At 32.9% G+C, this 20,828-nt stretch overlaps 1 protein-coding gene across 2 annotated transcripts in view; it reads left to right on the forward strand.

Moving 5' to 3' along the window:
- The first annotated feature begins 547 nt into the window (after window positions 1–547).
- Window positions 548–20,828, forward strand: part of SPINK5 (serine peptidase inhibitor, Kazal type 5) — a 74,739-nt gene continuing 54,458 nt past the window's right edge. For both annotated transcript variants that reach the window (XM_011931508.1, XM_011931509.1), the window contains exons 1-4: window positions 548–675; window positions 1,929–1,954; window positions 7,312–7,439; window positions 9,153–9,225. In XM_011931508.1, the coding sequence (XP_011786898.1) occupies window positions 621–675; window positions 1,929–1,954; window positions 7,312–7,439; window positions 9,153–9,225 (282 nt within the window). In that variant the 5' untranslated portion in view covers window positions 548–620. The remainder of the gene's footprint in view (window positions 676–1,928; window positions 1,955–7,311; window positions 7,440–9,152; window positions 9,226–20,828) is intronic.

A 20,828-nucleotide genomic window follows, 5' to 3' on the forward strand; every position in this document is an offset into this window, starting at 1 on the left:
CTGAGTTCCTGCCTCCCCATATATTCAACATTAGAGCTTTGCTAGGTTATGTTTTAGGGTCGTTCAACTCTAACATATATATGAGTCTGTGACACTGAACTCAGACACTTCAGAACATCTACAAATGAAAGGCACAGGAACCCTGGGTTTCTCTAGATGAGGAAATCTTTAAATCTATACCTGACTGGTAGGACAACCAACCTGTCTTCTTTTCCTCTCTCTTCCCACTTATGAAGGGAGTCCAGTCAAAAACATGTTTATCTACAAGGTAGTATATCTGGTATTTCTGAGAAATTCAGTTCTTATATAGGATTATAGAATATTCAACTTTGAGTAGGGTCTGTGGACTCAATCCATTGCGTTCTGGGGGAGGTACCATGAAAGCACATTACTACTTTAGAAATAGATATTCTCTGTTCAAACCTGACACCCTGTCGGGATCCTAAAGGACAGAAGCTAAAGTGGTGTGGTATATGAGTCCCATGACCTTGAACAACTGGTTTTATGTGGGTGTCACCAGTGCTTTATAAAAGTAAACTGCATCTTCCCGAGTTCAGTCATACTGCACCAGCTGAGCAATGCACGGAGTGGACCTGTAGGCAACTTGCATCATCTTCAACATGAAGATAGCCACAGTGTCAGTGCTTCTGCCCTTGGCTCTTTGCCTCATACAAGGTGAGCAATTTGTGTGTAATCTAAGCTTCTTGCCACACAGCTCAAAGCCCTGGGGAAGGGACTTTTCTCCCCCTACTCCTGCCAAAAAATGTTTATGTATGATATATAATCCTGAAATATCTTGCCAGACACAGAGTTCTGAAGATTTATATATGTGGCTTTATAATTATGTTGTTATCTTTAGAAATGGCAAGTAGTTTGAGATAATCTGAATTTTTTAACCATGAGAAATTTTTCCATTAATTCTTTAATTCTGAAAACTGAATAGATTCTTCTTCATCTTCCTCTTACTAAATGTATCAATTCATAGTACATATACTTATCTACATAATAGACATTTAAAACTTAATTGTAAATAATATATGTATTTTAATGTTATAGGCATAAATGAAATATTTTTTAAAATTCAGTCATCTGTTCTTATTTTAAAGCAATAGAATCTTCTAGCTTATTTTAGTCTTGTGTTTTCAAGTGCTAAATGGGTTGAAAGCATTTCTTCCAAAGAGTGAGGGACTTTTGTGGGAGGTGGAGGGTAGATTTTTATATTTGCTATTTAACCCTAGGAGAACACAAATTTTCTAGACTTATGTTGCTCTGAAACATTAAAATTTTAAAAAAGAGAAACTCAGAGATAATCTGAAATCATATACAAATAATGCCCACTTTCCTAAAATAGGTGTGTAGGTACAAAAGAACCTATGTTAATGAGAGTATAATAGCCTGTGATCTTAATCTTACCTTCTGTCAGATCTCTGACTTTTGTAGCTGTAATAAGGAGGTAGAGCTGCCAGAATTCAGAAAATTAAATTTTATGTATATATCCTATAAATGTAATCCTATATTATAGTTTCAGTTGAAATGAAACTATAATATAGTTTCAAAATTATATTATAATTGGTACAGTATTTTGCATGTATGTTATGTTGTAATTTTAAAAGGGAGGCTGCCATTTATTGCTCCAAAAGGACCTTTTGAAGATGAGTGATTTTGATGGGGTTAGAATTCACATAAATATTATTTTCCAAAGTAATTGTAACTTTCTAAGTGATTAGACCTTTGTGAGTATATATACTAATCTCCTGGTCCAGTACCCTTCTTTTATTTGCCATGGTAAATCTTAATGTGTTCAAAAACAATTTGTGGTTTTACAACATACTGTCATTAAAGCAATCAAGACACTACATTAAATGAATTGTTTTGTTTATCAAATATTGTACATCTCCTTAACTTTGGTTTCTATATTTTCATCCCAGATGCTGCCAGTGAGAATGAAGATCAGGTTAGTCCTGCTTTTTCTGTTCATTGAATTCATTCCAAGATTCCCAAAGAAAAATGGTTTGTGGCCAACACCTTCATGTTAATAATACAAACATATTATACTGGTAGGTGCTAATAGCTTTTGTTAAAAACACAGAAACAGACTTTTGTGAATCAAGACATAAATCTTTCTCTCTCTCTCTCTCCCCTTCCTCCTCTCTGTCTCTCTCTCATACACACACACACACACACACACACACACACACAGAGACACACACACGCCCAACGTATTAATGATGATGGATATCTGCAAGAGGCAATTTATCATGTTAAATGAGCACTTTAACATTTCATAAATAAAAAATAAATCAACTGGAAAACTACTGTTGTTCCATTTAACATCTGAACAAGCCATGATACACCACATAGGAAGCTAAAATAAATTTTCTAGTGATCATTATGCAAAAGAGGGTGCTCTGTATCTTGAATATAGTTAGTGTATATAGTTCATCTAATAAATTTTTATTGAGCATCTATTAGATGTCAGACCCTGTTTGAGATGCTGGTGATATTTTTAAGTAAACAAAATAAATGAAATTCCTGCCCTGAAAAATTACATTGTAGTGTAGGAAGACAGACAAATTTATAAGTAGCTTAGCAAAACATGTGGTACATTAAATAATGACAAATGCTAGGAGATAAATAAATTAGGAGGCATAATAGGATCCCAAAGAATGGAGGTGGTATCCATTCTCATAAGGATAATCAGGGAAGTTCTCTCTGGAGAGACAGTATTAAAATAGGGATCTGAAGGTCATAAGTGAATGAACCATGAAGGTATTTGCAGTTTACAGCAGACCAGACAGAAGCACCTGTGAGCACAGAGGCCCTGATGCAAGAAGGTGCTTTACCAACTCTTACAACTCTTTTGTTTGATAAATTAAAAAATAATTTTCTACTAAAAGTTAAATTTTTTCATCTATTTGAAAGAGATGACCAATTACTCTCTCACACACATTTTATATATTTATATACACACACACTGCTATGCATGCTCTTAATTCAGCACTTAAAACACAATTTTAAATGTTTTGCTGAATATGTGTCAAAATTTGCTGTATCTCTGGCCATGAACATTAAAGGAATAAAAATGTGAAACAGCTATTCTTTACGTTGAAACTCGGAGAACCATGGTTACAATACTCTCTTGACGTATTTTGTTGCAATTATTTGTTTTCTTTTTTTTCTTTTTTTTTTTTTTTGAGACGGAGTCTCGCTCTGCCACCCAGACTGGAGTGCAGTGGCCGGATCTCAGCTCACTGCAAGCTCCGCCTCCTGGGTTTACGCCATTCTCCTGCCTCAGCCTCCCGAGTAGCTGGGACTACAGGCGCCCGCCACGTCGCCCGGCTAGTGTTTTTTTTTTGTATTTTTTAGTAGAGATGGGGTTTCACCGTGTTAGCCAGGATGGTCTCGATCTCCTGACCCCGTGATCCGCCCGTCTCGGCCTCCCAAAGTGCTGGGATTACAGGCTTGAGCCACCGTGCCAAGAAACTTCTTACATGAGTGTTCTAGATAATTTTATCATGCTCTCTACTATTTCATCTGAGTTTACTGATTAAGGAGAAGTCCAGAAAGTGCAGTAGAGTAGAAAATAAGCTAGACTTTTGGGAAGCAGAGAGTATGCTCACTTGGATGTTTTATCCTGGAAAAAAGAAGGATGTTATATAAGTATCACTGCGTATAAAACCATCATTTTCTTTTTCAGAGTCCGTGATGATGGTTGGTGATTTGTGGCAGACACTGGGAATTTTACACTGATATTTTTCATAGCATTAACCTCCATTTCACTGAAAACCATTTTAAAAACAAATTTAGTGACTTCTTATATTTGGTATTAAAGGCAAGAACACAAAGAAGTAATTATTTATTTGGAAGCCTTTCTAATCAGAGTTTTCGGATACTGTGCCAGAAATGAAAACTATTGATGTAGTCTTTTTTATGATGCTGCGATTTGGTTATTTTCCAAGTTTAGTAGCTTGGGTTCCTTTCAGCATGATAAAAGCATGTTAAATGTCATAAACATGAACCTAAACAGCAGGGAAAAGCACTGCAGCAATCTGCAAGGATCTTAAGCATGCTTAAATTTGTCATCACCTAAGAGTCATTCTTCAGGCAAAAGCAAGCTGGTCAGTGCTCTAACACTGAGATAGGGCAATGGCACTCCTGGAGGGTTTTATTATAATAGCTGGAGGTGGACAATAGAAGACTGGAAATTAGGCCTTAGCCAGTGAGGGGAACAGGAAGAACTTGGCCCTAGAGTGCTCCAGTTTTCCTGGGACATGCTGAGAAAAAGAGAATAATGGCAAAAGTAACAAAACAAAACAAAAACAGGCCGGGGACTGGAAGTTACCCTGCAAGTAAACAGTAGCTGAAAAGTCATCTACTCAACTCAAGAGGGCTTTTGGTCTAAATATGCTTCTGTTTCAACCCTCTCTATTGTGGTCGTTGAAAGGGTGTTCCATTTTGCTCAGAGAAAAACTCAACGGCTGCTTTCCATTTTTATGGTCTTTTCCAGTTTCCCAAGAGAATACATTGGATAATTTCATAACTCAGAAAAATAGCACTGAATCTCATCTTAGCTAATTAATCACTGTGAACAAGTTTCTTAACCTATGATTTGGGCCTCTGATGCTCAGTTTGTAAGAAAGGGAGTCTTTCTAGGAATTAAGCTCTCATCTAATAGTGACATTGGATAAGTCCAATTTAGGGGTTATTCTGATTGATGCAACTCTTTAATTATTTTTTTTTAAGTAGAGACAAGGTCTCTTTATATTTCCCAGGAGGGTCTTGAACTTCTGGCTTCAAGCAATTCTCCTGCCTTGGCATCCAAAAGTGCTGAGATTACAGGCATGAGCCACTGCACCTGGTCTGATGCTACTCTTATGATAAATAGTCAAAATTATTTATAGCTTTATTCCAGGATTATCATGAGTCTTCTACACACTTTCTATAAGACTTACTTAATAAGGGATTTTCTTTTATTACAAAGGCCTCGGGCCCTTCTCTGGTTCTACTGTATGGATTTTAGGATCAGTTATATTCGGCAAGGTAAGCACAACTTGCAAAGTTGGCATTTGATACTGTAGAGTCAGAGATCAGACAGATCTCAAGATGCCCAGTAATTAATCTGTGTCCAGAAATTACTACTCTGCTACTCTGATGGAGTTACTGTGTAGTGATAATAATCTTAGATACATTTCAGCATGCCATCCTTAGTAAAATTTCCCAGGGCTGGTCTGTAATGTTTTTTAGTGATTCTCCTTCACCATTAATCATTTTGCAAGTGCTACCAACTGCCTACCATTTTTAAGAGGCTAGATTAAGTACAACATTATTCATCCAGGCAAGTATACTTCTGTTCTACCTACCTAATGCTGTTATCTATGGCACCTAGCAAAGTATAGTAATCTAATAATAAGTGATTTCTGGCTCATTCAATGATGATCATAAAGATATAGGAGACTACTGGAGTTCAAGACCAGCCTGGGCGACATAGTGAGACCCTGCATCTCCCAAAAATAAATAAAAATAAATAAATAAATAAATAAATAAGAAAGAAAGAAAGAAAAAGCACAACACACCCCAGATATACATATAGGAGTCTAAATAGAAACCTTCAGTAAATTTTTTGGAAGACGTTGTGTTTGTCAGAGTTGAAGCAAAAGCTTTATTTGTTTCCTGATACAAGCAACTTGAAGCAGATTTTTTAAAAAAAAGCAAAACAAAAACCAACGAAAATCCCCTTAGATTCTAAAGGCTTAATCTAAAGACCTTGTGAATTTTCACTGGGTACAGAGGTGGATGCTTTTAATCCCAGCATTTTGGGAGGCTAAGGCAGGTGGATCATTTGAAGTCAGGAGTTCAAGACCAGCCTGCCCAACATGGTGAAATCCCATCTCAGCTAAAAATACAAAAATTACCCAGATGTGGTGGCATGCACCTGTAGTCCTGGCTACTCAGGGGGCTCAGGCAGGAGAACCTCTTGAACCTGGGAGGCAGAGGTTGCAGTGAGCTGAGATCGTGCCACTGCACTCCAGGGTGGGCAACACAGCAAGACTCCGTCTAAAACTAAATAAATAAATACCTAGTGAGTTTTCTAAATTAAAAGGGAATATAACATTTTAAAGTCATACTTTACTAGGTAGCACAAATGCACCATATTTTAACCTCCTAAAAAAGAATGAGTGATGTATAGCAGGACTTTCATAAAATATTTTGAACGAATGAAAAGAAGGAATTACCACTTTTGAAGGTCATTCTACTTTCTTTTTCCCCACCAATTCTATTATTTAAAATGTTTCCACTGTCCTCCTTAAACTTTGTATAACACAGTTATTGGTATTTACAAAACCAAAAGCCCAAAACAAATATAGTAGGATTTTAGTTCCAAATGATGTGTCAAAAAAATTACGAGAGGGAGAGAGAGAGAGAGAGAGAGGGAGAGAGAGAGAGAGAGAGATAAAGGCTTATGCAATTATTGAGAAATTTCCTCAGCACTTCCATAGATTCACAAGGTTTGATTCTGATGGTAGTTATAGTAGTGTTGATGGCATTTGTGGTGATGGTGGTGGGGGTGGGAATATGGGTTTTTAAAAAAATATAACACAAATTTGAAAATGCAAAATGGTTAGGCCTCTCCCAGAACCTCGGAAGGGGGATGTGACAGTGAAGGGCCCTGAATCTTAAGCTTTATTAGCTTTAAGGTCAGTCTGCCTGTGCTCATAGTCAAATGATAGATCAAGGGACGTGAAGTTCTTTTCAGAAAATAAACCAGCCTAGAAATTTGTTTTCCAAATATATAGAACCAAGAAATCTTTTTTTCATTTAACACTGTTAAAATTTCTAGGAGCTGATATGTTGCAGTACACCCATGGGGAAATGTAGGCAGACATTTTATAGTGTTCAATGCTCAAACACCTTGCCTTAGTCCTTCAGCAACATTTTCATATTCCTTTCGCGGCAATTACTGTTGGCCCACTGTGTACTAGGTACTTTATATATACCTTCTTAGCATATTACAGTAATAATAAAGACAATCACCACCAACAACAAAACAATAATAATAAAAAAGGAGGAAGAAGGAAGGAGGATAATTTATTAATTGAATGCCTACTATGTATCAGGCATTCTTTGAGGGCTTTACATACTTATAGTTAATCTTCATAAAACCTTTGAATTGTGTGCATATATATGTAGACATATACATATATCTACATGTGTATATATGTAGACATATACATATATCTACATATATATCAAAACAAAGCTTTGTTTTGATGTAATTTCAGCTAACACAACTTTTTTTTGGCATTATCTTAGGAAATATGCCATGAATTTCAGGCATTTATGAAAAATGGAAAACTGTTCTGTCCCCAGGATAAGAAATTTTTTCTAAGTCTTGATGGAATAATGTTCATCAACAAATGTGCCACATGCAAAATTATACTGTGAGTAAAGGTTTCTTTCTTTCTTTGCAATGTTTGAGTTAACAGCTAGTCTCTGAACTGGTAAATGTATTCTTTTTCTTTTCTTTCAAGTGCATTTTTCTAAACCGAAATGGTTAAATAAAAGTGCTGAGCAGATCACTCTGACATCTTCCATCAGATAAAGTTGGATAATTGCCACCCACCTGGAAAGATTTTAATAATCACTCAAACAAGATTCCAAAAGCATTCCAGAGGGCCCAGTATCAATACCTTCTATAGCACTCTGTAGTCTTTTGAGGATGTAGTTCCACCTTGAACTTACTGGTTTTGGAAAAAAATGAAGTTGACAAAGAAAGTCAGATTCCCTGGGCCTGTTAAGACCTGATTCTGTTGCAGCCTAGGGGCTGAGAAGATTGGCTTAAGCATAATGCCAGACTCTCCTTGTGGCAGCCAACCAGCAGAAGGACTTAAGCAAGGTATACCCTGATTCTGTGAGCTGCCAGTGTCTTTAGACACCTAGCATTATTCTAGGATGAGATAAACTAAAGGGCAGATGATAGTTTTCGACTCCTTGCAGCTCAGAAATAATTAGTATCCTGGTAGTTTAGCAATCTCTAACCAATGCTTCTTAACTTGATTTCTTTCTCTCCATTGTCACCCTAAAGGTAAAAGAAGGCTTGTGTTATCAACTGCAAATCCTCAAACATTAGAATGTCCTAATTTGTTTTTGAAAAGGAAGGTTAGCCTCAATTTCTGACCACTGTCAAAACTTCAACAGTGGTAGCAAGCCAATACTGAGCTTACTCACTTAGGATAATTATGTTATAATTGGCTTTTTAAATGTCAGGTTGGTGTGTGTCACGGGATTTAATTTGGGGATTGACGTAGTCAATCATATTGGGATAACGAAGCTCAGATCGTTTGATCATGCACTGCTTCTAGTGAAGAGATTGTGAGACTATAAAGAAGCCAGGACAAGATTTAATAGAGGATAGGAGGCCTAGGGCTGGTTGAATAATTCTTTCTTCTTTTGAAAGCTGAATGTAAACCAGCAGCTATCTTATTTATTATAACATTTTCTTCTTGTTTCATAAGATATTTTAATATGAGACTGAAAGTATGAATATAATAAATTACTGAAAATAATGTAAAACAAAAATGAAATGCCTTAAGAGTCTGAAGGCAATTTATTATTTTGAAGTTACTCATTCAGTTATTATTTTTATGACTTATGTAAATTATGTTGGAAGAAAATTGTTTTTTTTTAACCTGGAAAGAAGGAGGCTATGCAAGGCATCAAAGCTGTCATCAGATTGCTAAAGAACTGCCTTATGGAAGAGAAAATTGATTTGCTCTGTGGGTCCCTAGATGTTGGAATTAAAACCAATATAAGCAGGTTCAATGTGAATATTCTCTTTCAAAAACTACATTCAAAGAATAGTGCAGATAGCTTTGAGAGTTGATGACCACCTGGCTGTTGGAAGTATTCCAGGAAGGTAGTCTGTTATGCAGTTAAAGTTAGAGATTCTTGCCTGTAATAATACCATGTTCAAGATATTTTTCAATGTTGAGGGGAGATCTGAGGTACTGTGTCCATTTCTGAACATGCTACCCATTTTGACATGCCAGTCTAGGCTGAGGAGGGCGGTCAAAATCAAGTTTACCATGCCAGCTGTTATTCCTAAAAGTTGAGCAAACAATGTTTAAACTATGCTATTTCTTGTCCTCTTCCAGGGAAAAAGAAGCAAAATCACAGAAGAGGATCAGGCATTTAGCAAGAGCTACCAAGGCTACTGCTCCAACAGAGGTGAGACTATTTGGAGCCAACCTGTTTACTTTTGAGAGGATGTTTGACTCTATTTAGAGCTATCTGTTTATTCCTTAAGTACTAGGTCATACCTGTTTTGAAGCCAACAACTTAGAAGGGAGGGAACATGGGTTAGTCCAGGGGTGGGCTAAATATCTGGTACATCTTGTCCATAGGCCCAACCCATGACCCAACTCTAAAAACATTTTAGGCACTGACAGAAACTAAGAGGTGGGGTGAGCCAGTGTGATGTCTGCCTTCCAAGGCCATCATTTCTCATTCCTCTTGTCCTGTCTTAGCCCAAAGAAGAGCTGTCCTGGGGCTGTAGAATTAAGTTCAAATCAGACTTCTTATTGCCTATGTAACTTGGAAAATTTATGTATCTCTGGATCTCAATGTTTTCATCTATAAAATGAGTTTTAGACCAAATGGAAACTAAGTTCTAAAAGCCAATCTCAGGGTTTAACATGTCCTAGCAGGCATTTGACTCATTCTATTTCCTTTTTTTTTGCTCTTTTGCTTTTTACTGTATATGTTCCAGTACCTGGAGGGTCCTCCTAATTCAACTAGAGTTGGTTGTTTATATCTACTTTGCAGACAGGGACTCAGGCTAATATTTTGTTTAAGAAAAGTGTTCTCCGGTAATAAAAAAAAAAGGGGGTCATAAAACAATAAGAAGTAATGTAGAAGGAAGGAAAGAAACTGCAAATTTATCCTACTATATAAACCATTTCACTTTATAATTTTTTTCATTCATAAACATTTTAAAAATCTATACAAAATTATAAAAATAAAATTAAAAAAATAAAAATTTGGGGCCCAGATTGGTGGAAATATATATCTAGCCTACAATATCTCACAAATGGGTTATTGACAAAGCTGGGACTACCACCAGCTATTCTAACCACCACTCACATCGCCCCAGGTCTCCTACGCAGTTTCACTAATTTCCTCTTTCTTTTCCTTTTCTGCTGGTCCCAACACATAATTAAAATAATCAGTGAAGGTTAGTACACCTTAATTACTTATAACATCCATGGTCTAACAACGCTGACATCTTTCTTGACAGTATTAGCCAAGAACATCTGAGAACCTCAGCCTCCATAGTAAACATAGTCTACTAAATTATTTGCCTGGGATCAACCAGTCTCACTTTTAAAACAGTAACAGACATCACAAAATTGATCAATAATTGGAAACTCTTTATCTGTAGCAAAAGAGAGCTACTTTTATATTCTACAAAATCTGAAGTGGCAACTTCATATGTGTCTTATTTGCCACATTCAAAGAGCGGCTCACTTTCTAACATCCACTGTCCTCTTCCTCCTCTGTCTTCATCATTAAAAAATGATATATATATGGTGTTTAAAAACATAAAATATGAAGAAATGACAAAAAAGCAAAATACACACAAACATACTGATTTTAACAAACCTATCTAAAAAATATAGCTAGTTAGATGTTTCCATATGTAGACACAAAAATATTGAATTTTAATCAAGTAGGAGTTTTAAAAAAATAAAATCGCAATCTTAAGAAATAAAATTACTCTTTGTTAATATATTATGCCTGAGTGACACACACACACACACACACATGCACACACACAAACTGTAAAAAAAAAAACCCTCTAGATAAAACTTTTATAGCGATGTGGTTCACTACTTAGGAAACTACTTACATAACTAAGTAGTAACTTACATTAAGTTAAGGCAGTTAACATTTGGCTGTGTGCCTTTCAAATAAATTCTGTCTACATTTTTCCTTGTCTCTGTATTTAAAAGGATTCATCCAATTATAGCATGTGTTTTTTCTTGTTGTTTTTCTCTCTACTGTAAAACAGAACAATGTGTTCATTTTTTCTACTTAGATTCTTCCCATCAAAAATCAACCCTGCTACTCACTCTCAGAATAAGGTGCTCTGCATTTCAAGGAGTTTCCTCCTACAGACGTCCTCTCACTCTCTCTTTCATCACTAATTTTCTTTTCACTAGTATGTCACCCTTTCATTTCCCGACTCTAGTATTCCCTCCATTAACAAGTCTTGTTGGTACTGCCTCCAAAATCTAACTCATTTTCTCCATTTCCATCCCTACCATCTCAATCCAGTCATCCATAATTTCTGATCTCTGGTGTTTTGATATATGCAAAGACTTGTTTTTTAATTGGTGAATTCATTCATTCAATGTTTCTCATGATTTAGGTTGCCAACTTTATAGAATATTAGGTTCACATGAGTGTATGTGTGTGTTTCTGAGGTCTCTCTTTTTTCAGATTCATTTACTGCTTTAATAACTAGTATGATAAGTCCCCCTTCTTAGTTCATGTTGTTAAAAACTGATGGACCTATGCATAGATATATGGTTCCCACATACATGACATGTTAGAGATAAAAATAACTGAGTTTATAAAAAACTTCATCTTGAATTTGGTAACCCAATGTGTTTAGAGATACAAAGAATTTGTAAATTAATTTGTGTAAAATTGACTTTTTATAGTATTAATTTTCTCAACTCATGAGAGTAGAATAGTTTATTAATAATTCATATAGTTTTGATCTACTTTATAAAATTTCTAAAATATTCAGAGATTTTTTATAATTTTTGTTAATGTTTTAAAAATATGTAAATTTATTACTATTTTGAATATATTTTGCTTTTTATTGTATTTTATCTGTTTATTGCTGATATGGACAAATGCTATTGATTTCTTCATGTTAATCTTATGTCAGACAAATTTGTCTTTGTTCTTGGTAGTTGATCGTATTATCTACATATAACGAGAGTTTTATAATATTCCTTTCAATCTTAGCACATCTTTCTTTCTTTTCTTGTATAATTGGTAAAGGATCCAGACTTCAATAGTTAAATACTAGTGATAGTAATGAACATCAAATAATCCCCTTGTCTCTTCATATCAGAGGGAATATCTCTAAAGTTTCTCTATTGAGTGTAATATTTATCATAGTGGTTTTTACCTATACACTTTAGCAAGTTTGGAAAATTCCTTTCTATTTTTAGTTTGCTGAATATGTGTTGCTTATTATTAAAAGTCTTTTTTGCAACTATTAAAATAATTTGATTTTTAGTCTATTAACATAAATATATGAATATAGTTCTTAATGTTAAACTATTATTGTTTTCCTAGAGTAAATCATACTTTATAATATATTTAAAATAAATTTCTGAATTTGGATACTAACATCTTATTTAGAAAATTTGCAATTATATTCTTAAGTAAAGTGAATCTCCACTTTTCTCTTATAAATTATTCTTACCTGGTTTGGGAATTTACATAAAATTATCCTAAGGTTTAACACTTTAGGCTATGACTAAATGAGGTGGTCAGCAGATCCTCTCCTCAGGAAGCAACTATGAAGCTAAACATAATTGACCAAAAAAAGAAAAACATTTTAGCAATCTGAAAATTGATCAGTAGCCTATACCAATCTGAGAATCATTTGTCTTGAAAAACTGCTGACTTTAGGAGTAAAAAGAGAGGTCTGTGATGTTCTTGCTCAGGGATATTCCCATTTCACCCCCTGGCTTGGTTGGCATGGAGGTTCTATGCAGGGAAGGGCACAGATGTCAGCAAAGGCATTGCCATTGTTGAAGAAGGCTAGCCTAATTTGGAGTGATGAGCAAAAGCCGTACCCAGAGGTGTTTTCAGTGTAAGTGATAATCTTCACCAAGGGTAAGGAAAATGACCTGAGGCTGCAGTCCTAATTGAAGCAAGGGTGTTCCTGGCTGAGTCTTCACATAAGGTTGAAAGAGCCCAAAGAGGGTCAAGAGATTCGCAAACTCCTAACTGACTATAAAGCTGTGTACATCCACTTAATAAACACAAAATGTCCCAGTGAGAAGCAAATGCTGGGGTAGATATAAAAGTGGCCTGAACTTTGCATGCCCTGCCCTATAGACAAAGGTCTATCTGAGAGGATGAAAGCATTGTTAACTTGAAGTATTTGAACACAAACTGTGTTAAATCCTTAGCTGACCACTAAGCTACAAAAATACAGGGGAAAAACATAGGAAGCCAGGCTTAAAAAATAACTATGATAAAAGCTATCATAATTTTCTTAGCAGCACATCAGCAGTTGCAATTATGAGAGAGGAAGATTTCAAAGGCTTAATCCAGCCACAGAAGCAAATAAAAGAATAAAAAAGCAGTGAAAACAATGTTTAAAGAAAAAAATTGTAAACCTGAGCACTTATCATCTAAAACGTTCAGTTTTTATAATCAAAATGTTCAGTTTTTATAATCCAGGTCAGTGAGATTAAAAAAAAAGTAACAATATACAACCCATACTCAAGGAAAAAAATTAATGGAATTTGTCTTTAGCTGTGTACAGATGTTAGGTTTGGCAAAGACTTGAAGCAACTATTAAAAATGTATTCAGGATACCAAAAAAAACCATGTTTGAGGGTTCACAAGAAAGTATAATAACAATGAATATGCCAATAAAAACTTTCAATGCAAAGATACAAATAATTTTTCAAAAGACCCAGTGAAAATTCTGGAGTTGAAGGGCACAGTAACTGAAATGAAAAGTTACATAGAGAGGCTCAAAAGCAGATTTGTCAATCCTTACAAAAAAGAATTACCAAACTTGAAGAAAGCTTAATAAAAACTAACAATGGAAATACAAAGACATACAATAGAGAAGAAAAATCAACAAAATTATACACTTTTTGAGACAGCAGCAAGTAAGCCAACATATGCCTAATGGGAATACTAGAAATAGAGGTGAGATAAAAAGGAATACAAAAATTATTTGAAGAAACAATGGCCTAACATGCTTAAAGTGGATGGAAAAAATTAATTTTAACATTGAAGAAACTCAATATACCCCAAATAGGATAAATATGAAGAGATCCACGTGTGGCTCATCATGATTAAAATGCTGAAATAAAGAAAAACAGAGAGAAAATTTAGAAAGTGGCAAGAGAAAAATGACACATCCTATATACAGGCTATATAAAATTAAAAGCTGGCCCCTCATCTAAAATAATGAAGGCCAGAAGGCAGTAAAATGACATGTTCAAAATGCCGAAAGAAAAAAGATTAAGTAATATTCTGTATTCTCTAAAAGTATCCTACAAAAATTAAAACAAAATAAAGATATTACCATACTAAAGAAATCTGAGAGAGACTTTGTTTTTAATACAAACTACCTTAAAAATAACAAAGAGGGAAGTCATTTAGCTGAAAGGAAATAACTACCAGATGGTAGCTTGGACCCACAGACAGAAATGAAAAGCACCAGAAACAGTGAAAATTGGGTTAATCTCTTAGCCTTTTTAAAATAAATAATCTTAATATATAAGGCAACAATTATAATGCTGTTTTGTCAGGTATATACATATATGACAACAATAGCATAAGGGGTGATAGAGAAAATAAAGCTTTATTAAGGCAAAGTTTCTGTATTTTACCAGGATTAAGTATTATTCTGAAGTAGTTTGTAATAAGCTAAGGTGTATATTGTAATTACTAGAGTAGCTACTAAGAAAATAACATATATAATAAATATATAATATCAACAAAGGAATTATAAAGGTGTACTAGAAATATTTCACCCAAAACAAGGTAGTAGTAGAACAATAGAGAAGCAAAAAAGGACAAAAGCCTATTGAAAACAAATAGAAAAATAGAAATGTAAATACAACCATATCAGTGATTATATTAAACATAAATGGTTTGAACATCCCAATCAAAATGCAGAAACTGACAAATAATAACAAAGGAACTATAAGCTATCTCCAGTAGATGCTCCTTAGATTCAAAGACACAAACAGTTGAAATGATAAAAGATCGGTACCATGCTAAGTTTAACCATAAGGGAGCAGGATTGGCTATGTTAATGTGTGATAAAATAGACATTAAGGCATTATTAGAGACAAATAGGGATATTTTATAACTTTAAAAGTGCTAATACATTAATAAACATAACAATGATAAATGTATACACACCTAACAGAGGTTCCAAATTTATATAACAAAAAATGCTATAATTAAAAGAAATAAAAAGAATTCAAAAATAATTGCTAGGAATTTCAATACTCCACATAAAATACTGATACAACAGCTAGACTAAATATGACCAAACAGAATATGACCAAATACTTGAAGAATACTATCAACTAATTCAAGCTAAACTGAAATAGAGAGAGTGCTTCTACATGGATTGTAGAATATGTGTTATTTTAAAGCAACAGAGGAACATTTTCAGGATACACTATATACTGAGATACAAACATAATAAACTTTAACATATTAAAATCATATATAGTATTTTTTTTTTTTTGCCACAACAGAATTGAATTCAAACCCAACAAGGAAAATGAATCATGAAAATCCCCAAATATTTAGAAATTAAACAACACGCTTCTGAATAATTGGTGGGTCAAAGAAACAATCTAGGGAGAAATTGGAAAATAATTTGAATTGAAAGAAAACAAAAAGACAACAATTTAAGACTTATTGCACTCATCAAAAGCACCTTCTAGAGATTTAAATGGCTTAATCAGAAATAAGAGATAAAATTCAATAATTTAAACCTCTACCTTGAGAAGATTAGAAAACGAAGTTTAGCAAACTAAACCCAAAGCAAGCAGAAGAAAGGACATATAAGGATTAGGGCAGAAATTAATAAAGCACAAAACATACAAATAATAGAAAAAATTAATAAAACCAATGTTGGTTCTTTGAAAACATCAACAAACCTGACAAACTCTTAGTTTTATTTTGCCTTCAAGAAAAGAACAGAAGACAAAGATTACCAAAATCAAGACTGAGATAGGAGACATCAGTATGTGCCCTGGAGAAACTACAAGGCTTATGGTGAATATTATGAAAAATATTATGCCACCACATTAAATAACTTAGATGAAATAGAAAAATTCCTAGAAATAATAAAATTATTGAAAATTGACCCAAGAAGAAACGGAAAATCATAATAGACTTATAGTATAAGTAAAATAAATAAATAATTAAATTTAAAAAATGCCCAAGAGCAGATGACTTCATTGGCAATTTCCATTATATACCAAAAGAAGAAATAATATGAATCCTTTACAGATTCATTCAGAAAGAAAAGGAGACACTTTACAGCTCATTATATCAGTCCAGCATTATTCTGATACAAAATGTAGAAGATATCACAAAAGCAGAAAACTACTGACAAGTATTCTTCATAAACATAGACAGAAAAATCCTTAACAAAACATTGGCAAACTGAATCTGCAATATGAAAAAGAAAATAAATCATTACCAAATAAGAAGTATCCCAAGAAAGCAATGTCGGTTTACGAACAGAAAATCTATTAGTCTAATACACTATATTAATGGGATAAAGGGCAAAACCACGTGATTATCTTAATAGATGTTGAAAAATCACTTATGAAAATTCAGCACTCATTCAAGATGAAAACTCATACAAATGTCATCAATAGAAGTAAACTTTTTCAGTCTGTTAAAGCACGTCTGTGAAAAATCTACAACTAGCATTATAATTAATGGTTACATTAATTATAATTAATGAGTGCTTTATGAGTGCTTTGCCCTTAAGATTGAGAAGAAAGCACAGGGTGGTTTACTGTCACCACTACTATTCAATATCGTACTGGAGGTTCTTAGCCAGTATAAGGCAAAATTAATTAATTAATTAAATACATTTTTTATTGGAAATGAAGCAACTGTTTTTAATTCCAAAACATGATACCATATGTGAAAAGTTCTAAGGATCCACAAAAAGAAAAATTACTAGAACTAATAAATGAGTTTAGTAAGATTTCAATGTGCAAGATTAATAATACAAACTCTATTGTATTTCTATATACTAGCAATGAACAATTTGAAAATTTAAATATTAATTTCATTCACAATAGCATAAAAATGTAGAAATAAATTTAACAAAATGAGTACAAGACTTATACACTGAAAACCATGAAATGGTGCTGAGAGAAATGAAAGATCCAAATAACTAGTGAAATAAATAGTCCATGTTCATAGATGAGAAGACTCAATACTGTTGAGATGGCAATTCTCTCGATATTAATCTATAAATTCAACATATTCCCAATCAAAATCTCATCAGGCTTTCTTTTTGGTAGAAGTAGAGCAGTTGATCCTACTATTTATATAAAAAATATTGGGACACTTAATAGTAACTGAATTTAAATTTTGTTATAATGCAATAGTGATCATAACAGTGTGCTATTATTTCAAGATAGGCATAAAGACTAGGGGAATAGAATTGAGATTACTTACTTTTATGGTCAGTTAATAGTTAACCAACATGTCAAGATAATGCTGAGAAAATTGAATATAGTTAATTTTAAAAAACAGAATTTTACCTTATATCATATACAAAAATTAAATTTTATTTTAGTACTAATTGTAAAAGCTAAATATATAAAACTTCTCAAGTAAAATATAGGAGGAAAAAAATCATGAACTTGGGTTAGGTGAGCGACTTCAGATATAAAATCAGAAGCACGATCCATGAATCCAAAATTAATAAAATGAAATTGTAAAAATTGCAAATTTGTGTGCTTCAAATGACAACAAGAAGTCAATGAAAAAGCAAGTCATAGACAGGGAGAAAAAATAGTCACAACTTATAAAGTAGGTAAGGACTTAAATCGACAAAATATAAAAACCTCTTACAACCTTATAAGGAGACAACTCAATTAAGTATAGATATTACACCAAAGATAATAAGCACATAACAAGTTGTCCAACACCATTTTTAGGAAAATGCTATTTAAAACCACAATGGGGTATCACTACACGTACCCACTAGAATGACTATAATCACAAAGACAGAAAATACAAAATGTTAAGGGTGTGGAGAAACTGGAACACATATGGATAGAACGGGGTAATATACAAGGTTACAGCCACATTGGAACACAGTTTGAGAACTTCTTAAAAATTTAAACAGATTGGCCATGTGATCCAGAAAATTCAGTCCTAGGTATTCAGTGAAGTGAAAATACACGTCCATAGAAAGTCAGGCATGTGAATATTTATAGCAACATTTTTTAAAATAGTTCTGAACTGAAAACAATCCAAATGTCCACTGCTGGATGGATAAACAAAATGAGTATATTTATACATTGAAATATTATTCAACAATAACAAGGGATGTGCTACTGACAATTTTGCGGTATGGATGAACTTCAAAAACACTATGCAAAGTGAAAGAAGCTAGAATTAAACAATTACATATTTATAATTCCATTTATATGAAATGTCCAAAAAGGGCAAATTTACAGAGTCAGAAAAAAGTTTAATGATTGCTTGAAGCTGGAGCTGGGAGCTGGGACATACTGTACAGAAGCACAGGGGAATCTCGTGGGGTGATGAAAATATTTTAAGACCAGATTCTGATGATGGTTGTACAACTCTATTCATTTACTAAAAATCATTGAATCACTTTCAATCACTGTAAATGGGTGACTTGTATAGTATGTAAGTAATACCTCAATAAAGCTGTTTAGAATTTTATTTTTCAGTTTATATAATTGTAACTACTTTGGAACGATTTGTACATTACTATTATTTAATACAAGTTTTCCTAGACCTTCAGAAAAATAGACTGTAAATCTATTGGGACTGAGTTATTTTGGGGTGGGAATATCTGAGACCAATATATGAATTGGATTAATGTTTATTGACCTGTTATAACAAAGGTAGTTATGTTACACTTTTTTTGTAGTCATGTATCCAATTTGGTTTTCAAATGTATTAGCATACTGATACTCATAAAATGCTTTCATCATATTAATGTCTCAACATTTATTTGGTTATTTTTAATTATCATTCCATATATTTTTACTTTTCATATTGCTTTTCTCTTTGGTCAGTCCCACTAGAAATCTTTTATAACAGGTTTTTTGATAATATGCTCTGTTGTTTCTGTTTTCTATGGTGTTAATTCTTGTTTCTTTATGTTCGTTGCTGTTTATTTTACAATGGGATTGAGGAATACTTTAAATTTAATTTTTAAAAAATTTCTGACAAATATATTTAAAGATAATAATAATTATGTATCTCAGGATTTATGCTTTAAGTATTTTTATTTATCATTATTTTCCAAACACTTCTTAATTTCTCTACCCCAATGTTATTTAGTAATAGATTATCTAATTTTTAAATATGTAGAACTTTTAAATATTTTATATTGGCTTTTAATTTTATTAAATTTTGGTCAGATAACATAAATAATGTAGTATTGATTATATGTTATTTCTTAATACTTTGTGACCTAACAAATATTCTGCTTTTATGAATTTTTATATATTCTAAAAACAATGTTTATTTTCTGTTTCTTGGCTGTAGTTATCTATAAAAATCTAATGGCTTAAGATTCTTTTTATTTTACTTAATATGTAAAATTCTGAGAAGTGTTTGCTTAAATCTCTAACTTCAGTTATTGATTTATTTAATTCTATTACATTCTATTTGTATTGTTTGACATATTTAAAGTCTATATTATTAGGTGAATATATGTTCATGATTGTTACACTTTCTTGTTCTTGTTCTTATCTTTTCTTACTTCATATACTGTCCTTTTTGTCACTTATGACACATTTTTGGACTAAATTCTAATTTTTAAGTGTTAATTTGCTGCATATGTTCACTTCTTATTCATTTTTGTCTTGTATATTTTTATTATCTTATTGTTTTGATACTTGCATGCCTTTTAGTTTTAATTTTTCTCAATACATGGGTTGATCCTTTTTTAAACATCCAGTGACCAATTGTCTCTTAATTTTTAGGTATAGCCCATCTGTATTTATTGTTATTTCTGTTATAGTAAGACTTGGTTTTTCATTTTAAAAATATTTTCAGTTACTATACTTAGTAGTTTCCTGTTTCTAGCTTTTTTTGGGTGGTGATTTACTTTCGTTCTTATCATGACTATCCCTAAACAAACAGCCATTGTTTGATTATTTATTCTATTGCTAATATCTGTGTCTGTTGTCAGTATCTTTGTCTTCTCTCCAAATGTATGTTAATCTGCTCTCCATATATTTTCTGTAAACACAATTTTGTTATTAACTTGATTTTAGTTTAAAATTCTTACTGCTTTTCTCTCTTTTATTCTTTTTGTTGTTGTTGTTGTTAATTATAGAAATCGTTCCTTTCTTCAGGTATTTCTTTCTATATTTCCTTCGTTTGGAGACGTTTTAGATGTTCTTTAGCGTTTCCTGTTTTAGAAAAATAGTTTCTTATTTCCATTGTCTTCTAGGAGAATTCCTTGATCTGATCATCTGGTTTACAGGTTCATTATTTATTTGTACCTATCCCATCTTTATTCTTTATATTGCTAGATTTATTATCATTGGAATATTTTCCATATTCAAAATTTCCACTTTGTTTTTCCTTTAAAACTTGTTTCTTGTTATTGTTTTACATTTGTTTATGCAGATATCTTCTCTTATCTCTCCACAGCATAGTTAGACTTGATAAAATATTTTTCTGCCCGTTCCAATGTTTCTACTTCAATTGATACATGTTATTTAGTATATTCTATTTTTTAGTTGTCAGATATACAGATATGTTTATTGTATTTTTTTTTTGTTTTTGTTTTT

The sequence above is a fragment of the Colobus angolensis genome, unplaced genomic scaffold (genome assembly GCF_000951035.1).
Source record: "Colobus angolensis palliatus isolate OR3802 unplaced genomic scaffold, Cang.pa_1.0 Scaffold90, whole genome shotgun sequence".
In the NCBI taxonomy this organism is placed as follows: Eukaryota; Metazoa; Chordata; class Mammalia; order Primates; family Cercopithecidae; genus Colobus; species Colobus angolensis.